Source organism: Ornithodoros turicata, chromosome 5 (assembly GCF_037126465.1).
Source record: "Ornithodoros turicata isolate Travis chromosome 5, ASM3712646v1, whole genome shotgun sequence".
NCBI lineage: Eukaryota > Metazoa > Arthropoda > Arachnida > Ixodida > Argasidae > Ornithodoros > Ornithodoros turicata.
The window spans coordinates 55,474,150-55,492,017 of NC_088205.1; the positions used below are offsets into that span (position 1 = coordinate 55,474,150).

Consider the following 17,868-nt stretch of genomic DNA (forward strand, 5'->3'; position numbering starts at 1 on the left):
TTTACTTCGTGTATCTCCATGCACATGGGCATGATGGTTGTCAGTTATAATTGTCACACGTTTCAGAGTGTCATCCCTTTCCATTCTACTGTTGTTGTTTGTTAAAAGGTACGCATACGTCTATGCTTAGACTAAAGAGAATCAGCACAGTTCTAGCCAATGGAAATCAAGCAGAAATGCATGATGTCAGCGGGTTATTGGAAGACAACGAAAAGAACACGTGCTCCATATAGCACGTGAACACTACATAGCCCCTGACTTAGTACAGCTTGCTTGTTCTTTCCCATGGAATTACAGTCGCCGCACAATGCATTCGAAGTCGTTATGGAGTGTTCCAGTTCTTCCATTGACCCTGAGCATTTCCTCTCTCCTACAAGCCCAACGCCCTCTCGGGAAACTGTGGGCACCACGAATGACAACTACCGCACTGGGGAATGCGAAGACATCTGTTCTTGCGAGCACTGCAAACCTGATCCCTTGAACCACATAAGGCAAGGTTTTGTGTTCTTCACATTGTCTTTCCTAGGTTCCATTTATCTCTTGCATATAATCAGTGTTCACAGTTGTGCACAGCCATGTTATCAATCTGCAAAAAATCTAGCCTGTGACTGAATTTAATGAAGCACTCTACGGTGCTTCCCAAACTGTGGGTCCCCAAGCAGCACAATGTACTGAAAGTCGAGTGCAATGGAGGTGGACGGATAGGCGAAACGCATTGAACAGACCAGTGAAACTAAAGAACATTGATGAGACACATACCGTCCACCCCCATTGCACTCGGCTTTCAGTACATTGTGCTGCTGTGGTCGCGAGGGGTCGCGATTGGCTTGAGAACTTGTAAAAGGGGAAGCAGCAGTTTTCGTTGAAGTTTATTTTATTTTCAATGTAGATGAGACTCCTTGCAGACCAGAAGAAAAGTTGCCTGACTTAAGTTCTTGTTTGAGACGTTAAAGGGAGACTTTCTAAGGATTCGAAAAAATTAGGTGGGCATCGTACAGAACAGGAACCACACCCCCGATACCGAATACAACATTCGCATTCATTTTGCGTGAGGAACTCGTAAATGATGACAATAGCAAACCGAAACCGAAATGCAAAGAGGAGAAAACAGCTCCATACTACGGCTGCGTTCCAGAACTCACCCGGGTCGACCCGAGAGTAGGGAGTAGCTACTCTCTCTCCGCGTTCCAAAACCTACTCGATGACGTTGCGGGCCCCGTTCCGAAAGCGGGTTGCCTACTCGAGAGTAGCTACCCGAGGTCGACTCGCTCTACTCCCTATCAGACGGGAGTAGGTAAGAGTAGTGACGTCATAGCTGTCGTCTGCGTTGAAATCTACGGTCGTCTGCTTTTGCTGCTGCTCGTCTCGGCAACGTCATAGCGGACCCAGGAAAGTTCCAGTGCGAATTTTGCGACCTGATGTTTTCTTCAGACAAGATGAACGGAACCATACATAAAACACACATCAGATCGTTGTATGTGAAGGTCGAAACCTGTTTCTGTGCGTCTCCGAGCTAGCTGCGGACGATAACAGCGCTACCCTTTCTCGGAACGTGCGGTAAATACCCCTAATTCGTGGCGTGAATGCTTTACGAACCCACGCAGATGTCCACATACCGAAGTCAACAGCGTACACTAAAGCGAAGCAGCGGACAGCGGTTGTTATGTCGCGAGGCCCAAATGTCAGTGTCGTCTGCTGTCGCCATGTTGAGAATCGTACTCGCGCCCGTTCCACAACCTACCCGAGGGTTACTCTACTCCCATGGTTACATGGTACAACTCTGTCACGTGACCAACTCCTACTTGAGGGTTAGTTGTGGAACGCACCCTACAGCAGTTCGTCCAGAGGAGGATACCGTGACGTCACCCAGCCTTGTCGTCTGCTTGGAAGCCTGCATTCTTTCTCCATTGCCAGATGATTTCAGCAGTGTGTTGCTTTCAGCGCCCTCTCGCTTCACGGAGGCGAAGCGCTCGCTTAGTAATAAATTCGTTTGAGTAAAAGCTGTTCAGTTTTGGACAGAGGTATTTAACACACATGTTCCTGACATCCCAAAGATTAAGAATATACTACAACTTTTCTGGTTATTTTGATGCGGAGTCCCACTTTAAGGAGTTTAGCTCTCGAATACTATATTTTCCGTGACTCCAACCCTTTCAACCACGACAAACACGCATCCCCACCCATTTCATTTGAAGACAATATTTGTTCGCACTATTCTTGAATGGAATTCATTGCCCTTTGGAATTCTCCAAGGCAAGGGTAGTGATGAATTTGAAAACCTCGTTAATGATGTCTGTTGTAGCTGAATAGCGAATTTTAATACACCGGGAGAATTCTACAAAACGATACGATAAAGGAAGTTATCAAATCCAAACTTAGCAATGTGGTGTCTCTCGGTCCAAAGGCAGAAAGGTGATTGGCTTATGTTTTCTGAACTGTTATAGTGAACAGCTTCCGATTTACTAAGACTCCCTAATATGCAGGGATGTGCAGCACGTAACTAGTGAAACTAATACGTGCTAGTTAAGAAGTAGTTAGAAGCTACTTGCAAAAATGTGAGCTACAACTACTAGTTAAACTTATTTTTGTAGTTAACTACAGTAGTTAGGTTACAGCGGGTTGCGGCTACTTCGCATTTTTTCCTTAGCCTTCCGTGTGCTTCACTGCCTTCTTATTAGCGACAACTGTGAGATTTTTTTTTTCATCTTGCGCATCACATGCATGCACAAAATATCAGCACTGTGCATCTGACGCAGGCATCAAAAGCTCGTTCAGCGTTGTCATTCAGGGAGAGAATTGCATAACGCACTGAAATGCTTAAAGCAGGTGCGTGAGACGCATGTTTTCACTTCTGTCATGTTTTCACTTCGGACGCATGCTTTGCCTGGCGTGATAGCACGAAGAGGTTTCGACGGGGAGTCAGGACAGTGTTGCAACAGGACCGTCGGCTGTCGGAGCATTGCTCAAATCAGGTTCAGTTACACTAATTAGACGTGGAGAGGAGACATTCGTTGTGAAGTTTGCGTTCAAAAATGCTACGGCAAAGCCTGATGGCAAAAACTTCGTGGCATATTGTACGTATTGTTCAAATAAGGCGGTATCAGGGAATATCAATAACTCGAGCAACTTGCTCAAGCACCTGAAGGTCAGCTTCACAACCCATACCTCCGTGGAGCCCAGGCGCGGATCTACGGGGGAGGGAGGTCCAGGGGTCCGGACCTCCCTCAATTCCAGACTTGAACATAGGGTTCAATGGACCAATCCCAGCATGCACGTGGCACTTGTCCATAGCGGATCCCTCCCTCGGGAAAATCCTAGATCCGCCCCTGGTGGAACCTCATTTATTCTTCCGACCTACACAGTTAGTTTGGAGAGCGCAAGGGTGTATTTCTGTTTGTTTGTAGTCCCGGAAAACCTCTACATTCTGATTTCCTTGTTGAGCCTTGTTGAGTTGCATATCGCGCATCGCTCGTCGTCGAGCTTAGGGTCGTCATGACCGTTCTTGTGGGCACCAATAAGACATTATTATTATTATTATTATTATTATTATTATTATTATTATTATTATTATTATAAGATCTTGAATCAAAATAAATATCTATCACTTTTTCCACATATTTTCTGTTCATGAGGATTCAAATATTTGGCAAACCGAAATTACGGCGAGCGCATTCACACGAGCAGCGATATTTGGGTGTGAAATTCTTGTATAGACATCTGCTCCCACTTAGTATGATTATTATTGTAGAGATGGCGTGAAACATCGCAATAGAGTGTGTTATGTGTGTTACCTCGTGAGATATCGCGCCCTGCGTGGACACGCACAAGATCAGAAAGTACGTCTTTTGTGTTAATCAGGATACATAACGATCGACACACACAGCGCATTCAAAAAGGTTAGGCCCCCTCTGTCGTCAGATTGGAGGCCATGACTGTATCATTGCATGACATATCACTGCATCAGTATTGGAAGGGGGGAGGGGGCGTGCTGTGCTATGATTGTTCCAAGTGTGGGGATCACTGTCTTCTCGCTCCCCAAATACGTGCGCGCTATTTCTACGCGTATCTCTGCGAATATGTTATATGTTCTCGCGATATCCTTTCTTACCGAGGTTCATGTTATGGTATGCAGTTCCGCGTTAGTATTTCCCGTTTGTTTGTATCCCATCTTCTTTGTTTCTTTCGTATTCCTTAATAAATAAATAAAGTCACTTTCCGAATTTTGGGCAGGTTTGGTAGGAGAGTACACACTCTTGATTATGCAAAGCCATACTTATGCGGTACACATAACTCAGGAAAAAGATGCTCACGCCAGGATTCGAACCTAGTACCTCCTGTTTGCCGGTCGGGGAAGCTTTCGCTACACCACGCTGGCGTATCGGCATCCCTGCGGATTTACGGTATTCGACATGCATCCTTGCCCGGAAAGCAGGAGGTTCTACGTAAGAGTCCTGGCGCCAGCACCTAGGTTATTTGGATTTCATTGATTCTTGGACATTGGGGGCTTATATGTCGGTGTCGCCCATGTTTGCAGCCTGCCGCGGCTAATTCTCGTTATTTACTGCGATGGCGTCGATGAAAACAAAGCGAAGGTTGGAGCTGAAGATCGAGAAGGAACTGAGAGTTGATATGTCCAACCTCGTTTTGACAAACTGCACGTGCTCTAACTAACAGGCATTGCTGGTGTCATGCGGTTTCTTGTCTTTTTACTTTTCGTTTTGCGATGGTTCCTAGCCCAGAGTTCGGGAAGAGAGTTCGTTCCAGAGTTCCTTTAGCTAGAGAGAGTTCCTAGAGTTTGCGAAGCACTGCCCAACGGGATCAAGGCTGTAGCTTATCCGTCGTGGTTCGCAATTTTGCGCGTCCTTGAATATACATCCGGTACTGCGCATTCTATTTTCTTAAGATTTTTCACAAGTAATCTTTGTGATGCCTATGGTAAGACACAATTCGTTTTGTGCAGGCAAAAAGAGGCGCTGGCTGCATTATTTAATGTACCATCGCCATGTACCATTAATAATGTGCCATCGATGTCTGTCTGTTGTTTGTCCATTTGTCCTCGCTGTTTTGTTACTTTGTACGTTACAGAGGTGGTAAAGTGCGTACGTAGCCACGGTTAGCAAATCCCACATCAAAAAAGTAAACACAATAATCTATCTTGAAATCAGAAAATGAACTCAGTATTTAATATGTGTGGATAAAAAGAAAATCCAACCATCCCGTGAAAGTAAAGAGAACAAAGCTTCAGGTTTCGAGCTGCAGATATTTCCAACAGGAACTGTTCCTGCAGAGCGAAAGACTTCGGTTAAAAAAAAATTCACATTGCAGAAGACTACGAAAATGAGCATAACGTGACGGTGAAAAGCGGCGTGGAATTATATATCAAAATATGGCAGTCGTCGAAAAGAAAGGTCTGTCAGCGGCAGGTATAAAAGAAAGGTCTGTCAGCGGCAGGTATCGAGCCCGTACCCCTTCATTTTACCGGTATATACTTGACCAGTAATAGAGCCATATTTCGATATTTCATGTTCTTAGGCACCTTGAGGCTTGTGTAGTAGTTTGCTGGTGTGAAAAGAACGCTATGAAATGACACATATAAAGGATGTGGTTTTTGCGGACATCGACATTTCAGCGCTGCTGCCTATACGTTGGGCGCGTTAAGTAGCTGCTCGTTTATTCCTTCTCGGGCGCTCCGAGTTTCGTGCTCCTGGAGTAGCTATTAAACGGCACTTGGACGCTTGAACAACAACAACTTTATTTGGCTTTGTAGAGTGGGGAGGTTCATCGCCACAGGCGATACTCTCCCCCATTGCTGGTGGGAATGTGGGGAATAAAATAACGAGCCCCTTCACAATAACGATCGAAGTCCGATGGTGTCCAGAAATGTCAGAAGAGCTTTGAGGGCGGAGCGTTCCTGGCTGGATTAGGCCAGGGACCAAGCAATTTCGATAGGGAGAAGGGGCGAGAGTCCAGCAGATGAAGAGACTCGGAGAGTGTGGTTCGGGAAGGTTGGTAGTGGGAGCAATGAAGAAGAATATGCTCCAGATCCTCAAGAACACCACAGTGGCAGCAGGTGGGAGAGTCAACTTGTCTCAAGCGGTAACGCCACTGAGCTGTAAAGGCCACATCGAGGCGCATTCGGTGGATTAATGCAGCATCTTGACGAGAGGTGTTTCTTGGCATGCGGAAAGCGAGCGTTGGATCACCTCTGCTCAACAGAGGGGGGAAGGATGTCGGCTGTTCATTGGCAGGAAGCCAGGGGTGTCACTAGGCGTCGCAGAATGGAACGGCGGTCTCCTCTCAGCAGCGTTTCCGATACGAGAGTGCTGCTGCTGTGGCGCTGTCGGCCTGCTCGTTCCCCACGACACCACAATGGGCTGGAACCCACTGGAGAACTAGCCTCCTGTGGCCTGCTGCGTAGAGAGTGTAGTAAGCCATTAACACATCTGCGACTAGGGTTGCGGATGGGCCTCGTATGCCGGAATTTTCAATTGCTTGAAGTGCAGATTTGAGTCATAGAGGCACAGAGGATGGAGGATGGAGGATGGCATAGAGTTCCGCAGCTGTGAAGGAGGTTGGATGTGAAAGGCGTCTTCTGTGCACTACGCCTTCGGATGGTATGACGAGTGCTGAGGCGGACTTGTTGTTTCGGGATGCGCCATCGTTATATGCTGCCGTAAACGTAGAAAACTTCTTCTCTACCAAAGCATGAAAATGGGCTCGGAGGATTTGAGGTGGGACCTGATCTCTTCTTTCCAGAAGGTTTGGAAGGCGTACAAAAGTGGGCGGTACCGGTAGAGACCAGGGGGCTTCCGGCGGTATAGTGTCCTTAGTTATGAAGCCAGTGAGAGTCTGGCGTGTCCTCTGCGCTACTCGATAGAAGTCGCTTTCAGGGCGGTATCGAATTTTCCTGAGGAGCGGGTGACGGGGAATGTGACCACGCAACCGGGACCGAAGTGTATTTAATGAAGTTGTTGATATCCTGTGCAGAATAGCAAGGCTGTAAAGCACAGTTGCCCTCACCAATGCCGCGTGAAGCTTGGACGCTTGAACACGCTCGCTGTGCTGCCGTTTCTTCTACGCTGCTGCCGCCCCACGTCCTGCGTTCTCTCTCTTCGCTTGCGTGGAGAGGACGGAAGAGGTAACGTGACAGAGCACGATATCCCCTTTTCGTGCACCCTCCAAAAGCAGGTGCGTGAAGAGCGCTCGCGTAGGAAACTCGAAGTACTTGCGTAGGCACTTAACGGTAGGAGTGCCAAACACTCGCTTTCCGGAGCAGCCACTTAACGCGCCCATTGCTTGTCATCATTATCTGATCTCCAGTATACGATGCATCGTATATATCATGTACATAGCGCTCAGATGTGGCATGCTCAAGATCCGCGGACAAAAACTTAAAGCGTGCTTCGCCTGCATTACACACATAGACGCAATGCATAAGAAACGTATAATTTCATTTTGGCGGAAAACGTGGACACTTTTCACTGGTTCCACACTGGATCCTGTGAGGTCTATATACTAGAAATTATTCCGAAAAAGAATTATCCGTATGTCTATAAAGGCTTTTGTTCCCCCGGCGTTTGAAATCTTATATTGTACTCAATGGGACAAAAGTAGAATTCGCTCTCCATCGTGATTTCACAGTCTTATACATCAAAAGCTATCTGATTCAGGTAATTTTCCACTGTAGTTTCACAATTAGGGGGACCATGTGTGGAACCTAAAGTTAATGTTTTGGTTATTTAGCGACCCAATTTTGTTCCTGGGGGCGTAAAAGTGGGACTATAATGTGAGACATCACACTTAAAGAGGGCTTAGCCTAACGACAGTTCCGCATGTAGGAAAGTGTAGGGCTGTGCGTTTGAGCACGTGTAAATGGGAGGAGGATGAAACTAACGATGAAAGATGAAAGTCACTGAAAAGGTTAGCCAGCTGTAGGAGTCGAACCCACATCTTCTGGATTGCCGGTCCAGGGCTCTACCAATTGAGCTAAGCTAACACGCCTTCTCAGCGACTTCCAGGGTGCGTCCATCTGAAGGGACAAACCAGCCACTCTCTCTCACTCATTCTCCTTTCACTCTTATATTTTTGCTCACTCATACACACATTCACACGCCAGCACCAGCACTACAAGACCGGTTTGATAAAGAAATATACAAAATAAAGGTGTGCTTTCGCGGCCTAAGAGACCGAAGAACATTTCTGGTGATTTCTGCTTTAAAAACAGAAAAGACAACGCTGCAGATACTGCGTTCCCCCTGAGGTTCGCGGGTTTGGGGAAATCTAATGCTCTCTTCAATTTTTTAAACTCTTTCTGACATTGTACTTATGGTGGTAAAAAGGTGTACAAAAATTCTTATGGCTGTAGTGTACCGTTATTGCCACATGGTCTGTTCGCCGGTGATTTCCTTTTAATATTTACCTTATCTGTGACCGTCATGTTTTTTGCATGTATATAATGTATGCTTATTTTTATGTTTCACACTTTTTCCTATTTTTTCCTCGTAGCACCACGGGGAAGCTTGGTTGCAACCAATATGAAATTTAATGGGTATCTTTATGGGGTTGTGAGCTCGTATATTTTGTCTCACGACGTTATATACCTCCATTTAGGAGAGGCGGACGCAAGGCAATTTATCTTTTTGTGTTCTTCATGCGTACACTTGTCTAGGCGACAGCTGATTAAATTGTGGATGACCGAGCCGTTGCGCCTGCGCTGTCTGGCAGCGTCATTCACGAACAAAATGTAAATGTCATCTAAATGAGACATATGCCTCTATGCTCAACTCACTTAAGTGCATCGAATACAACTGGGACCTGGTGCATGTAATCGTGTTGTGTCAATGTTTTGTTGACTTCAAGCCGATCATGGCGTCCTACCTGTGGCTGGGCTGTCCAGTTGTCGATGTGTAGCGCAAAGAGATCGTCATGTTGTATACCGTTCATAAACAACTTGGTCTTGTAGCGACACTTGCCTGATTCCTTCATAGCTCTAACTTGTTCAGGGATTTTGGAAGGAGACAGTCGAAAGCGGTGTAGCATTGCAACACGGCCGATGTTGCAGTTGCGGAAAGCATTCGCACGGCTGCGTTCAGTGTGTTTTGCCCACACCAAATCCGTGCATTCGCAGATGGCACCTCATGTTTGTAAACAGTACATCTATCTAGGTCTATATGTTTTGAACGAACGAAGAGATCACTTCTTTCCGTGCGCGTTTGTGCTGCTGTCGGGCGGCATTTCGAAATTTCTGGCGCGCTTTTTTTTTTAAACCCGGGAAAAAAAGAACTGAGAGGAGGTACATACACGGGTAAGAGAACCGAAGACCCCCCTTCCCCCTCTACAACTCTGCCATTGACAGTTTTGCTATAGTCCCTGCAGTTAAAAGGATCACCAATTAATTCCAATTAACGAATTAATTAATTAACGAGGAAACAAAAATAGACTGAGTATCTCTGGACCCTTACTAACATTACGCACTAAGTCTCGCTCAGGTGCAATGCACCACTTTTATAAAAAAAGTTTGACTCATTTGAAATGAAACGCCCTACAATAATAGTGGAAACAGAAAGGAGGAGGAGGAGGAGGAGGAGTGTCGTAGGGAGGAACCCGAGAGGTCTGCCTGCCTGATTAGGCGGCATGTTTCTCGGGAAGGGAAAGGTGGTGGAGAGGAGGAGAGGAAAGGGTGAAGTGGAAGACCGAGCGGAATCCGCTCGGGGGGAGGATAGCTGCGTCCGAAACAGAAAGTGTCGGAGGTATGATGGCATTCAGAATGCCATTTGTACCATCGATATTCGTCTAAAAAGAAGTCTGGCATTTGAAAGCGATGAAACATTTTGAAGAATCCTTATCAAGCTCGTCACGCAGTTCCCGTTATAACCAATCAAAAGGAGGTAACCCGTGATAAGTGTTCGCTCTCTCCTGACCTCCTCCTTCCGTTCGGGTTTCATGCCTCCTCTCACCTATTCACGTGTACAAACGTAAAGTTGTCTTACTTACACAACACGTGCTATTAGGCTAAGCGCACGTTAGGGAGAGGTGTCCACGAATCTCGGGCATGGATCGGAGGTATCAGGTTTACCGCGGATATTGAGTCCGTTTGAGTGAGAATGTGAGCATTGTTATGCATTCTTAGTGACTTTGAGTGTCTTCAAGCTGTTCAGTGTAAACGACGAATAATGCTACTCAAATCTAACGAATAAGGTACAGAAAAAAAAGAAAGAAAAACTAAAGCGAGGAATTAGCTTTAGAAAAGACCGTGTCAACGTAGCACGCTAAATGCTAACAAAACAAAACAAAAAAGAAAGAAAAACGAAACAGCTAGTACGTTGGTCAGGTTTAAATGCTGATTGTCCTAATTGTTGTTCGTTCAACCTCTACAGTATAGGTTACTATCGAAAATTCCGCCCGCCTCGGTATGTTCGCCAGAGTGAATGCGTTTCCGTGTTTTCATGAACGAGGGCTTGGTACGTTGATGAGAGCGCTATGTGGACGTAGTGGTATTGGTGGCACACCCGACAGGTAATCAATGAGGTGCGGGAGCGAGCCCGGCCGCTGGCACTCACTGAGTTTTCATCAACTGCCTTTCCTTCAGATGCTTGCTTGGGTGTCGGTGAGGTTTAAATGTTATGTGGCCTAGTTGTTGTTCGTTCAGCCTCAACAGTTTACGTTAATATACAGGATGGTTTTTGTATTCTTTACAGTATTTTTTTATGAAAAGCTATGAGAGCATCATACCCCAACAACACAATGCACTCCTATGGATGTTCGGGAAATATCCGAGAACGGACATTCGGACGTCCCATGTACATCCGTTTTAGGTCCGTTTTATATGTGTGAGAAGGGCTGAATGAGACAGAAAAACAGCGCCATTGTAGCGTCCCTGTTTACAGGCGTCGTCATAGGGACAGGAACTCCGCACTTCCGTGGCGCGCTCGGTACTACGTCATACCGAGATCGGGCGAGGAGGAGGGGAGCCAAGAGTGAAGGATCTCCTCATATTCAAAGCGCCATAACTCCGTGGCGCGGGAGCGCAGCGTGAAAGGGTTTCGACGGAGATGTTTGGCACCCATAAATATACATTTCAAACATGGTTTTGTGTAATATTTGGATTTGGATTCACAACCCCTTTAAGCGTCCATCACTGAAACCAACACTTTGTTTTGAATTGTAAATGACACATTTGAGCTTCAGTTACTACTACACCTATACCGGCTGCACTTTTCTACTATTTGTGCCAGACATGCATAATAGATCCTGTCTGGACGTTCCCTCGCGCGCCATATCGCACACTGGGCAGCGCTTAGCGATTTGGGCGGACCCGGCGCTTAAAAGAACGTTCGCCGGATGTACGCTAGGGACTGTGGACATCTGGATCTATCATGCACATCCGACGGACGTTCGGTGTTGTTGGGGTAGTTGCCGCTTTTGCAGTTGACCTATACAGCGTGGAGGACACCCTCTCGAAGAAAGTATATGCACGGCAAGCTATGGTATATGTAACCACTATAGGTGACTAATTACCAAAAATTCATTAATAAACTTTGTAACGGACCATTTCTGCGTGCGCATATGCGCATGCCCAGCCACCTCTGGCGGCGGCCGCCATGTTTGTTGGCACGAAAGCATCATGACTGCTGGTGTACGGTGTAGTGACGCGACTTAGCGAAGCTTTTTTTCGCGATGCCTGTAATGTGTTGCGTCGTCGACTGCCGAAACATAGGCAATCTCGGTGTACGATTATTCCACTTCCCACCGGAAAAGCACCACCAAAAGAAGTACGGCAAGCGGAAGTGGTACGAGCGCCACCATGATAGTTGGCATGGAAACATGGCGTGTTATGTATTGACCTTAACAAGTTTACGTGTGGGTTTTTGGGGTGTATCACGTGTTGTGTGCTTCCACTGGAGCAGACTATACCATTCAAAACCAATGTTATCCTGCTATATCCTCAAAAAACGCCAGCTACGCCCACGTGGTGCTAATTTATCATCATTGCTTCGTCGTCTTCTCATCATGTCGTCTCTCACCGCCAGGAGGGACGCGTAAATGGAAATGGTCCATTCGGTGAGGCACCAGAATGGGAGACAATCCTCGTTGAAAGCATTTCTATTTGTTATAAGCTGAAACGAGCACGTGCGTTGAAATATCAATAGCCGAATATTGCAATGTAAATAAGGCGAAACCAAAACTGCGCGCCTCAGGAACGCATCATCATCGTCGCTACGCGGTTGATCTGGCGAGCAGATCAGCACCTGTTTTTTGTTTTTGTCTAAATTCCGTTTTAGCGCCGCTAAGAACGCCGCTATGAATTGGCGTACAGACGTGAACAGATGGGGAGAGGACAGTAGGAAGGAGTGGGGAACAGGGGGTTAGTATGCGTCCTGGGCAAACAGCACCGCTTGTTCCAATCGTCTCCTCTGACGTGGAATGAGCGCGTGGCCCTCAACAACACGTGGCCCTCTGACGTGGAATGAGCGCTGTCGTCCTGGTGGTGGTGGTGATGGTGAAAGGGCTCGCCGTTGTCGGCCTCACATATGTGGGCAACGTCACAACTGACGCCCTGGAGAATGTGCGTCCTAGGCCGACTTCTAAGGGAACTGTGCCGACATATGTCTGAAAACGTCTGAGGAAAACCCAGGAAAACCCCAGACAGCACAGCCGGCACCAAGATTCGAACCCGGGTACCTCCCAGTCTCGACGTGACATGACCAGCACGCTAACCACTGAGACATGGGAGCTGGTAGCGCTGTCGTCCTTGTGCTTCTGATGAGCGCGGTTTCAGCTTCCACTCATTTGCAACATTCGGCGATCAATAATAGTCGATTTTAAAAAGATGCGCGCGCCACCAAGCGCGCGGCGCAAAGTAGCATGGGAACTTTGAGGGCCACTGCTCTGTCGTCTGCTTCGGTCATGGTTTACCCCGGCTGACACTTATCGGTGCGCACACCGGGAATGTTGTTGTTGCTGTAAGACGCTCGAAGTTCCCATGAGCCCTTGCGTGCCACAGGTGGCGCTTGCTTTTCTAAAAAAAGTCTTCTATTCAATGCCCGTGTTCGTTTTGGGACTCTTTTAAGAATGCAGATATACATTCAACGAATTGTGTCCCATTCTGCTAATTAATTAGTTTTAGACAATTATATGTGGAAAACTATTCCCACTCCTGGGGCGTACCCCGTCGCACAGCAACATCCAAACGACAAACAATGAACAACGTTTATTCGTTTTACATTGCAGAACACCACATGAGCCTCTCGGGTTCCTTCCTGTAGCATATGCCCGGAGAACAATCGCAACCGCGTTCGCGATCCCGCTTATACTTTTAAGCATTCCAGACCCCCCCCCCCCCTAGGATGACGTGCATGAGCGCACCTAAAACAGGCTGACAACATATAAGTTCCTTCAAGTCATACAGCCGTTACATACACTCTTCGAGAGAATGCCGCCTGGCCGTACAATATACCCTCGAAAACCGGTATCTAATAGCTTCGTATAAAAATATGAAAAAAAAAAAAACTCTGTATATTCCACTCATCGAGATTGTAGACGAGAGATAAAACCTGTGCCGAATAAGTAACCAGGGTCATGTCAACCAGTTTCCTGACCCAGAAATGAGCGTGAGAACGAGCCATTCCAAAGGGCTATTCCCGTGGGTCCTTTCCTACGCGTACCACACCTTCCATGTCTTTCGTGCTCCAAGTGTCAGTCCTATAGGACGTTTTGCGTTATTGCGCTTCTGAGTTTGCCGGAACCTCAGTGGCGATTTGGCCAGCTGTGCATGCCTGTTAATTTGTCAAGCTGGCTGTAACGTTCAGAAGCAAAGAACGGAGCTGTGAAATATTTCCTTGCTCTACACTCTTTGTACCGAGATCCCTTTGCACCGAGACGACTCTATGCTGAGATATCCGTGCACTGAAACGTTTGTTATCCTTGTATACCGAGCTGGTCTGTACCGAAACGTCCTCTGCAAGCTATTGAAACTCATGGGGTCTTCGTTTAAGAACTGTCTCGTTCAACCGAGAAGCCTTATGTAGCATTTGCTTTCGATGAATACCGCCTGGAAATATAGCTCTATGGGAAGTCTACCGCTTGGCTTTCGGAAGTTAGCTTGCACAGTAGATTGGCGGATCAGTGGACAACGTGTCTGCCCACACACCGTTTACGCCACACATGTCTGCCCACAGATCCCATGGCGGCAGGTCCTTACCAGGACGAAGACGCAGGCAATTTGTTGTCATTGTAGAGTTTGCTTCGCTGTGTCGTCATATGCAGAGTAAGTGCTGATATTTCAGCGTGCGTTAATCAATTGGACGAAAGTAATCCACAGACCGACCACCGTGACGTTGCTCATGATTATATCTTGCGCAGCAAAGCCACCAATTATCATATCAAGCATGCCATAGTAGCAGAAACCAAATGCGTTGTGGTGACAGGAGAGATTGATTAGTAGGAATACGGCAGTGGTGATTGTTCCCATCAATAGTGCGGACTTTATGTTTAGAATTTCAATTAACTAATCCACAATTTCTTGGTATGTTCGGTCATAATTGCTTCTATTGTTCTTTATGTGTCAAACGTAGGCATAACGCAGAAAGAAGGGCGGAACTACGCAGACCGTCCTGTCTTCTTTCCGCGTGATGTCTACGTTTGACCCAAACACCTCGCTCGCATCAGCGCTCTTTCGTGTCTGTCTGTGTGCTTACCCAGACGAAATCGATGTCTTGTTTACTGCAGGGCCAATCGAAACACGTCGTACTTGGTCTGCGTCATTGCAGTAAGCCTCGCAATGTCTATCGCTATTGCTGTTTTGATGAGGCTCTGGCCACCGGCACCAAAAATCATCACATTGCGTTCCTCTTTCGGCCGCATTCAGACTGTCCAAGCGGAAGTGACACCGGGTGTTCTAGTTTACAAGTTCATGGGTATACCTTTTGCTGAACCACCTGTTCGAGAACTACGCTTTGCACTGCCTCGCCCTTGCCTTTTACTCAAAGGTTAGTATACTGCAGGTGTACTAATGCGTTTGGTATGCATAGCAAAGAAACGAACGTACTACACTTGCGGGTTTCCATAGGTTTTCAGAGCGGGAACATTACTGCGATATGTCCTAGTGAGAGTGGAGATGGTAAAGGCGACGAGGATGCGGTAAAAGGTGATCGGTGTGACAGAGAGGAGGCACCCTTCTTGCGGTTAGGGTTGATCTGGTTCCGCGCAGCGAAAGTCTGAAAGTTGTGGGACGTCCAATTCGGGAAGTGAAGGATGTCGCCACAATTGTATGATGATTATTTTTGGGAGTCCATAATGAACCTAATCAAGACATCGCCACAGTATGAGCAATGTATCGAACGTCTGACGTGCATCTGACGCGCATGCTTTGTCTATTGATAGTTGTCTTGAACATTTTATTCTTCAATAAAATATAATCATATGCCATAACCAAACTGTCCACAAATTGAGACTCAGGACTTGCACAAGTAAGATGGTAACTCGTGACATCACTATTTTTGTGTGACCAGCAGCATGGCCCAGCGAGTTAAGGCGTCCCGCTCGTTGGTGGTAGCCATGGTTGTGCTGAAGACTGGGCGGTGGTGGGTTCGAATCCTACCACCGGCCGTGCTGTCTGAGGTTTTCCCTGGGTTTTCGGAAGACTTTCCAGACGAATGCCGGCACAGTTCACCCTGAAGTCTGTACAGGACGCATACTAACCCCCCTGCCCTCCACTCCTTCCTGCTGTCCTCTGCATCTGTCCACATCTGTACGCCGCTCATAGCCGCAGTTGCTTCGCGACGCCAACAGACACACAAAAAACTATTTTTGTGAATACAGCTGATTTTGCTACAGTAGAGGCTGTTGGCACCTCACCTTTTATGACATAGGCTGGGGTGGCTAGCTTGCCATTTCGGCTCCGATCGCATCGAAGGGACAGGTTTACGTCAACGTAGGAGTCTAGTACATCAGGAAGTGTAGGTTATTGAAGCGATATTGGCTCATATTACCGCAAACAGCCATGCCTGCTTTTGATGAACCTCGAGAACGTTCGTCGGATGATCATGTCAACTCTTGAAGATAACATGAAATGATGCTTAAAGGGGCACTAAAGTGCAAAGTGTCGCCTAAAAGGTGCCGTTACCTTGATAGCGATACAAAAGGAACGGGATTCGTCCGTTGCGCCGTTCGTGATTTATGCGTGAACAAAACCGCGATTTGCGCTTTTCTTCTCTCCTTCTTAAGAAGTAGTAAGAAGTATCTTAAGAAGTATCAGGAAGCAGGAATCAGTATCACAGCATCACGAAGTACTTGTCAACAAGACTCGCACTAGCCCCCTCAAATGATTTGCCCAATCATAGCGAGATACAAATTGAAGAAACCAATGGATGACGCTCCGCATTTTAGCACTTCTTAAGAAGTAGGGAAGAGCGAAAAAGAGAGTGAGAGAAAAGCGCAAAATGCGGTTTTGTTCGCGCGTTGCTCGCGAACAACTCTGGTTTCTTTCCTTCTATGCTTTACAATGCAATGCACTAAAATGATCACTGTAGGCTCCGACTTTACAGTAACTAGCAAGGTGCTGAAACAGTAAATAGTTGGGATTTAAAAGAAAGTATGTCAGAAACAAATAGCTGTTTTTCTGTCCTTTCCATCTCTTGAAGGAACAATTCACTGGCCTCGTCATGCCAGAGTCTGCCCACAAACGACGACGATACCGCTTCCCACATGGTTGCACATCCACGCGGAAGAACTGGACGAAGATTGTCTCCAGCTGAACATCTGGTCACCAGATATAAACTGTATGGATATCGGACAGCAGTGTGGAAATCGCACCGTAGTTGTTTTCTTCCACGGTGGCGAGTTCCAGTTCGGGGCGAACAAGGTTCGTGCTACTATCATTAATTCAATTGTAATTCAAACGATTCTCGAACCTGCGGTGTACGAGGAACAAAAAAGAAATAAATCTCACGGTAGAAGGTTGCAGTACGTTATCCCCGCAGAGTTCGCGTATCGTGCAAAAAGAAAGAAGAAAAAGTCTATTAGAACCGAATCACACTGGTAGGCCCTGCGGCCCAGGGTCTCGCTTTCATGGCGAATACCGAAGAACCAATAGCTTTTCCGCGTTTCTCGAACACGTACCCAAAAAACGCAATGATCTCCTCAGGTTATCCCAGGGATGTTTCATTGGGACAGGAATAAATACCCCGGATATCCCAGTATGGTCCTCAGTTTGTCAGCAATGCGTTAAAATGCAACGCCTCGGGCCATCCTCAGACGCTCCTCAGGAAGTCTCCCAAAAACACCATCAGTAGGGTTTTAGGAGCAAAACAAGATATCTTATAGAGATGAATTATTTATTTATTTATTTTGAGAAGGGAGTGCACATTTTGAGTACAAGGCCGTTTTTATTTTTCCGGCATCTTTGAACCTCAGCCACCAGCTTTTCATTTTCCCCATTCTATTTGTTTAGCACGTTTCCCACAACGGACAATGAGCGCAGCGGTTTAAAAAGCAAGCAGAGAGAAATATCAAAGATTCTGAAAAAGTACTTCCAGCAGCACTAAGTCCAAGGAACTAACTTACTGGAGTTTCCTTCCGAAGAGACAACAGATACTATTTATTGCTTGTTACGCGACCTCCCGTAAATTCCAGAGTCTTACTCACCTCCGAACTAAAAACGAAGGGTGAGCTGCTAAGTTTAATTCGATTATGCAAACAAATAATACAACAAACGAGGAATTGCTTAGGGTATTAACTCTCCATCGGCGTAAAGTCTGTGTTTCTTACTGCTTTTGGTTTCAGACATTCGGTAGGATCTTGGAAGGTCCAAAACAGTGCAACAGAATCGTGCACTTCTGCCTTTTTCGCGGTAAATGCTCCATGTGTCAT

At 46.6% G+C, this 17,868-nt stretch overlaps 1 protein-coding gene across 2 annotated transcripts in view; it reads left to right on the top strand.

Moving 5' to 3' along the window:
- Window positions 1–228: 228 nt before the first annotated feature.
- LOC135396055 (para-nitrobenzyl esterase-like) overlaps window positions 229–17,868 on the top strand; it is a 28,055-nt gene continuing 10,415 nt past the window's right edge. The window contains exons 1-4 of one of the 2 annotated variants that reach the window (XM_064627106.1): window positions 229–491; window positions 14,728–14,767; window positions 14,867–14,987; window positions 16,641–16,861. In XM_064627106.1, the coding sequence (XP_064483176.1) occupies window positions 286–491; window positions 14,728–14,767; window positions 14,867–14,987; window positions 16,641–16,861 (588 nt within the window). In that variant the 5' untranslated portion in view covers window positions 229–285. Of the gene's footprint in view, window positions 492–14,727; window positions 14,988–16,640; window positions 16,862–17,868 lie in introns of both variants that reach the window. The other variant, XM_064627105.1, reaches the window with a different exon arrangement.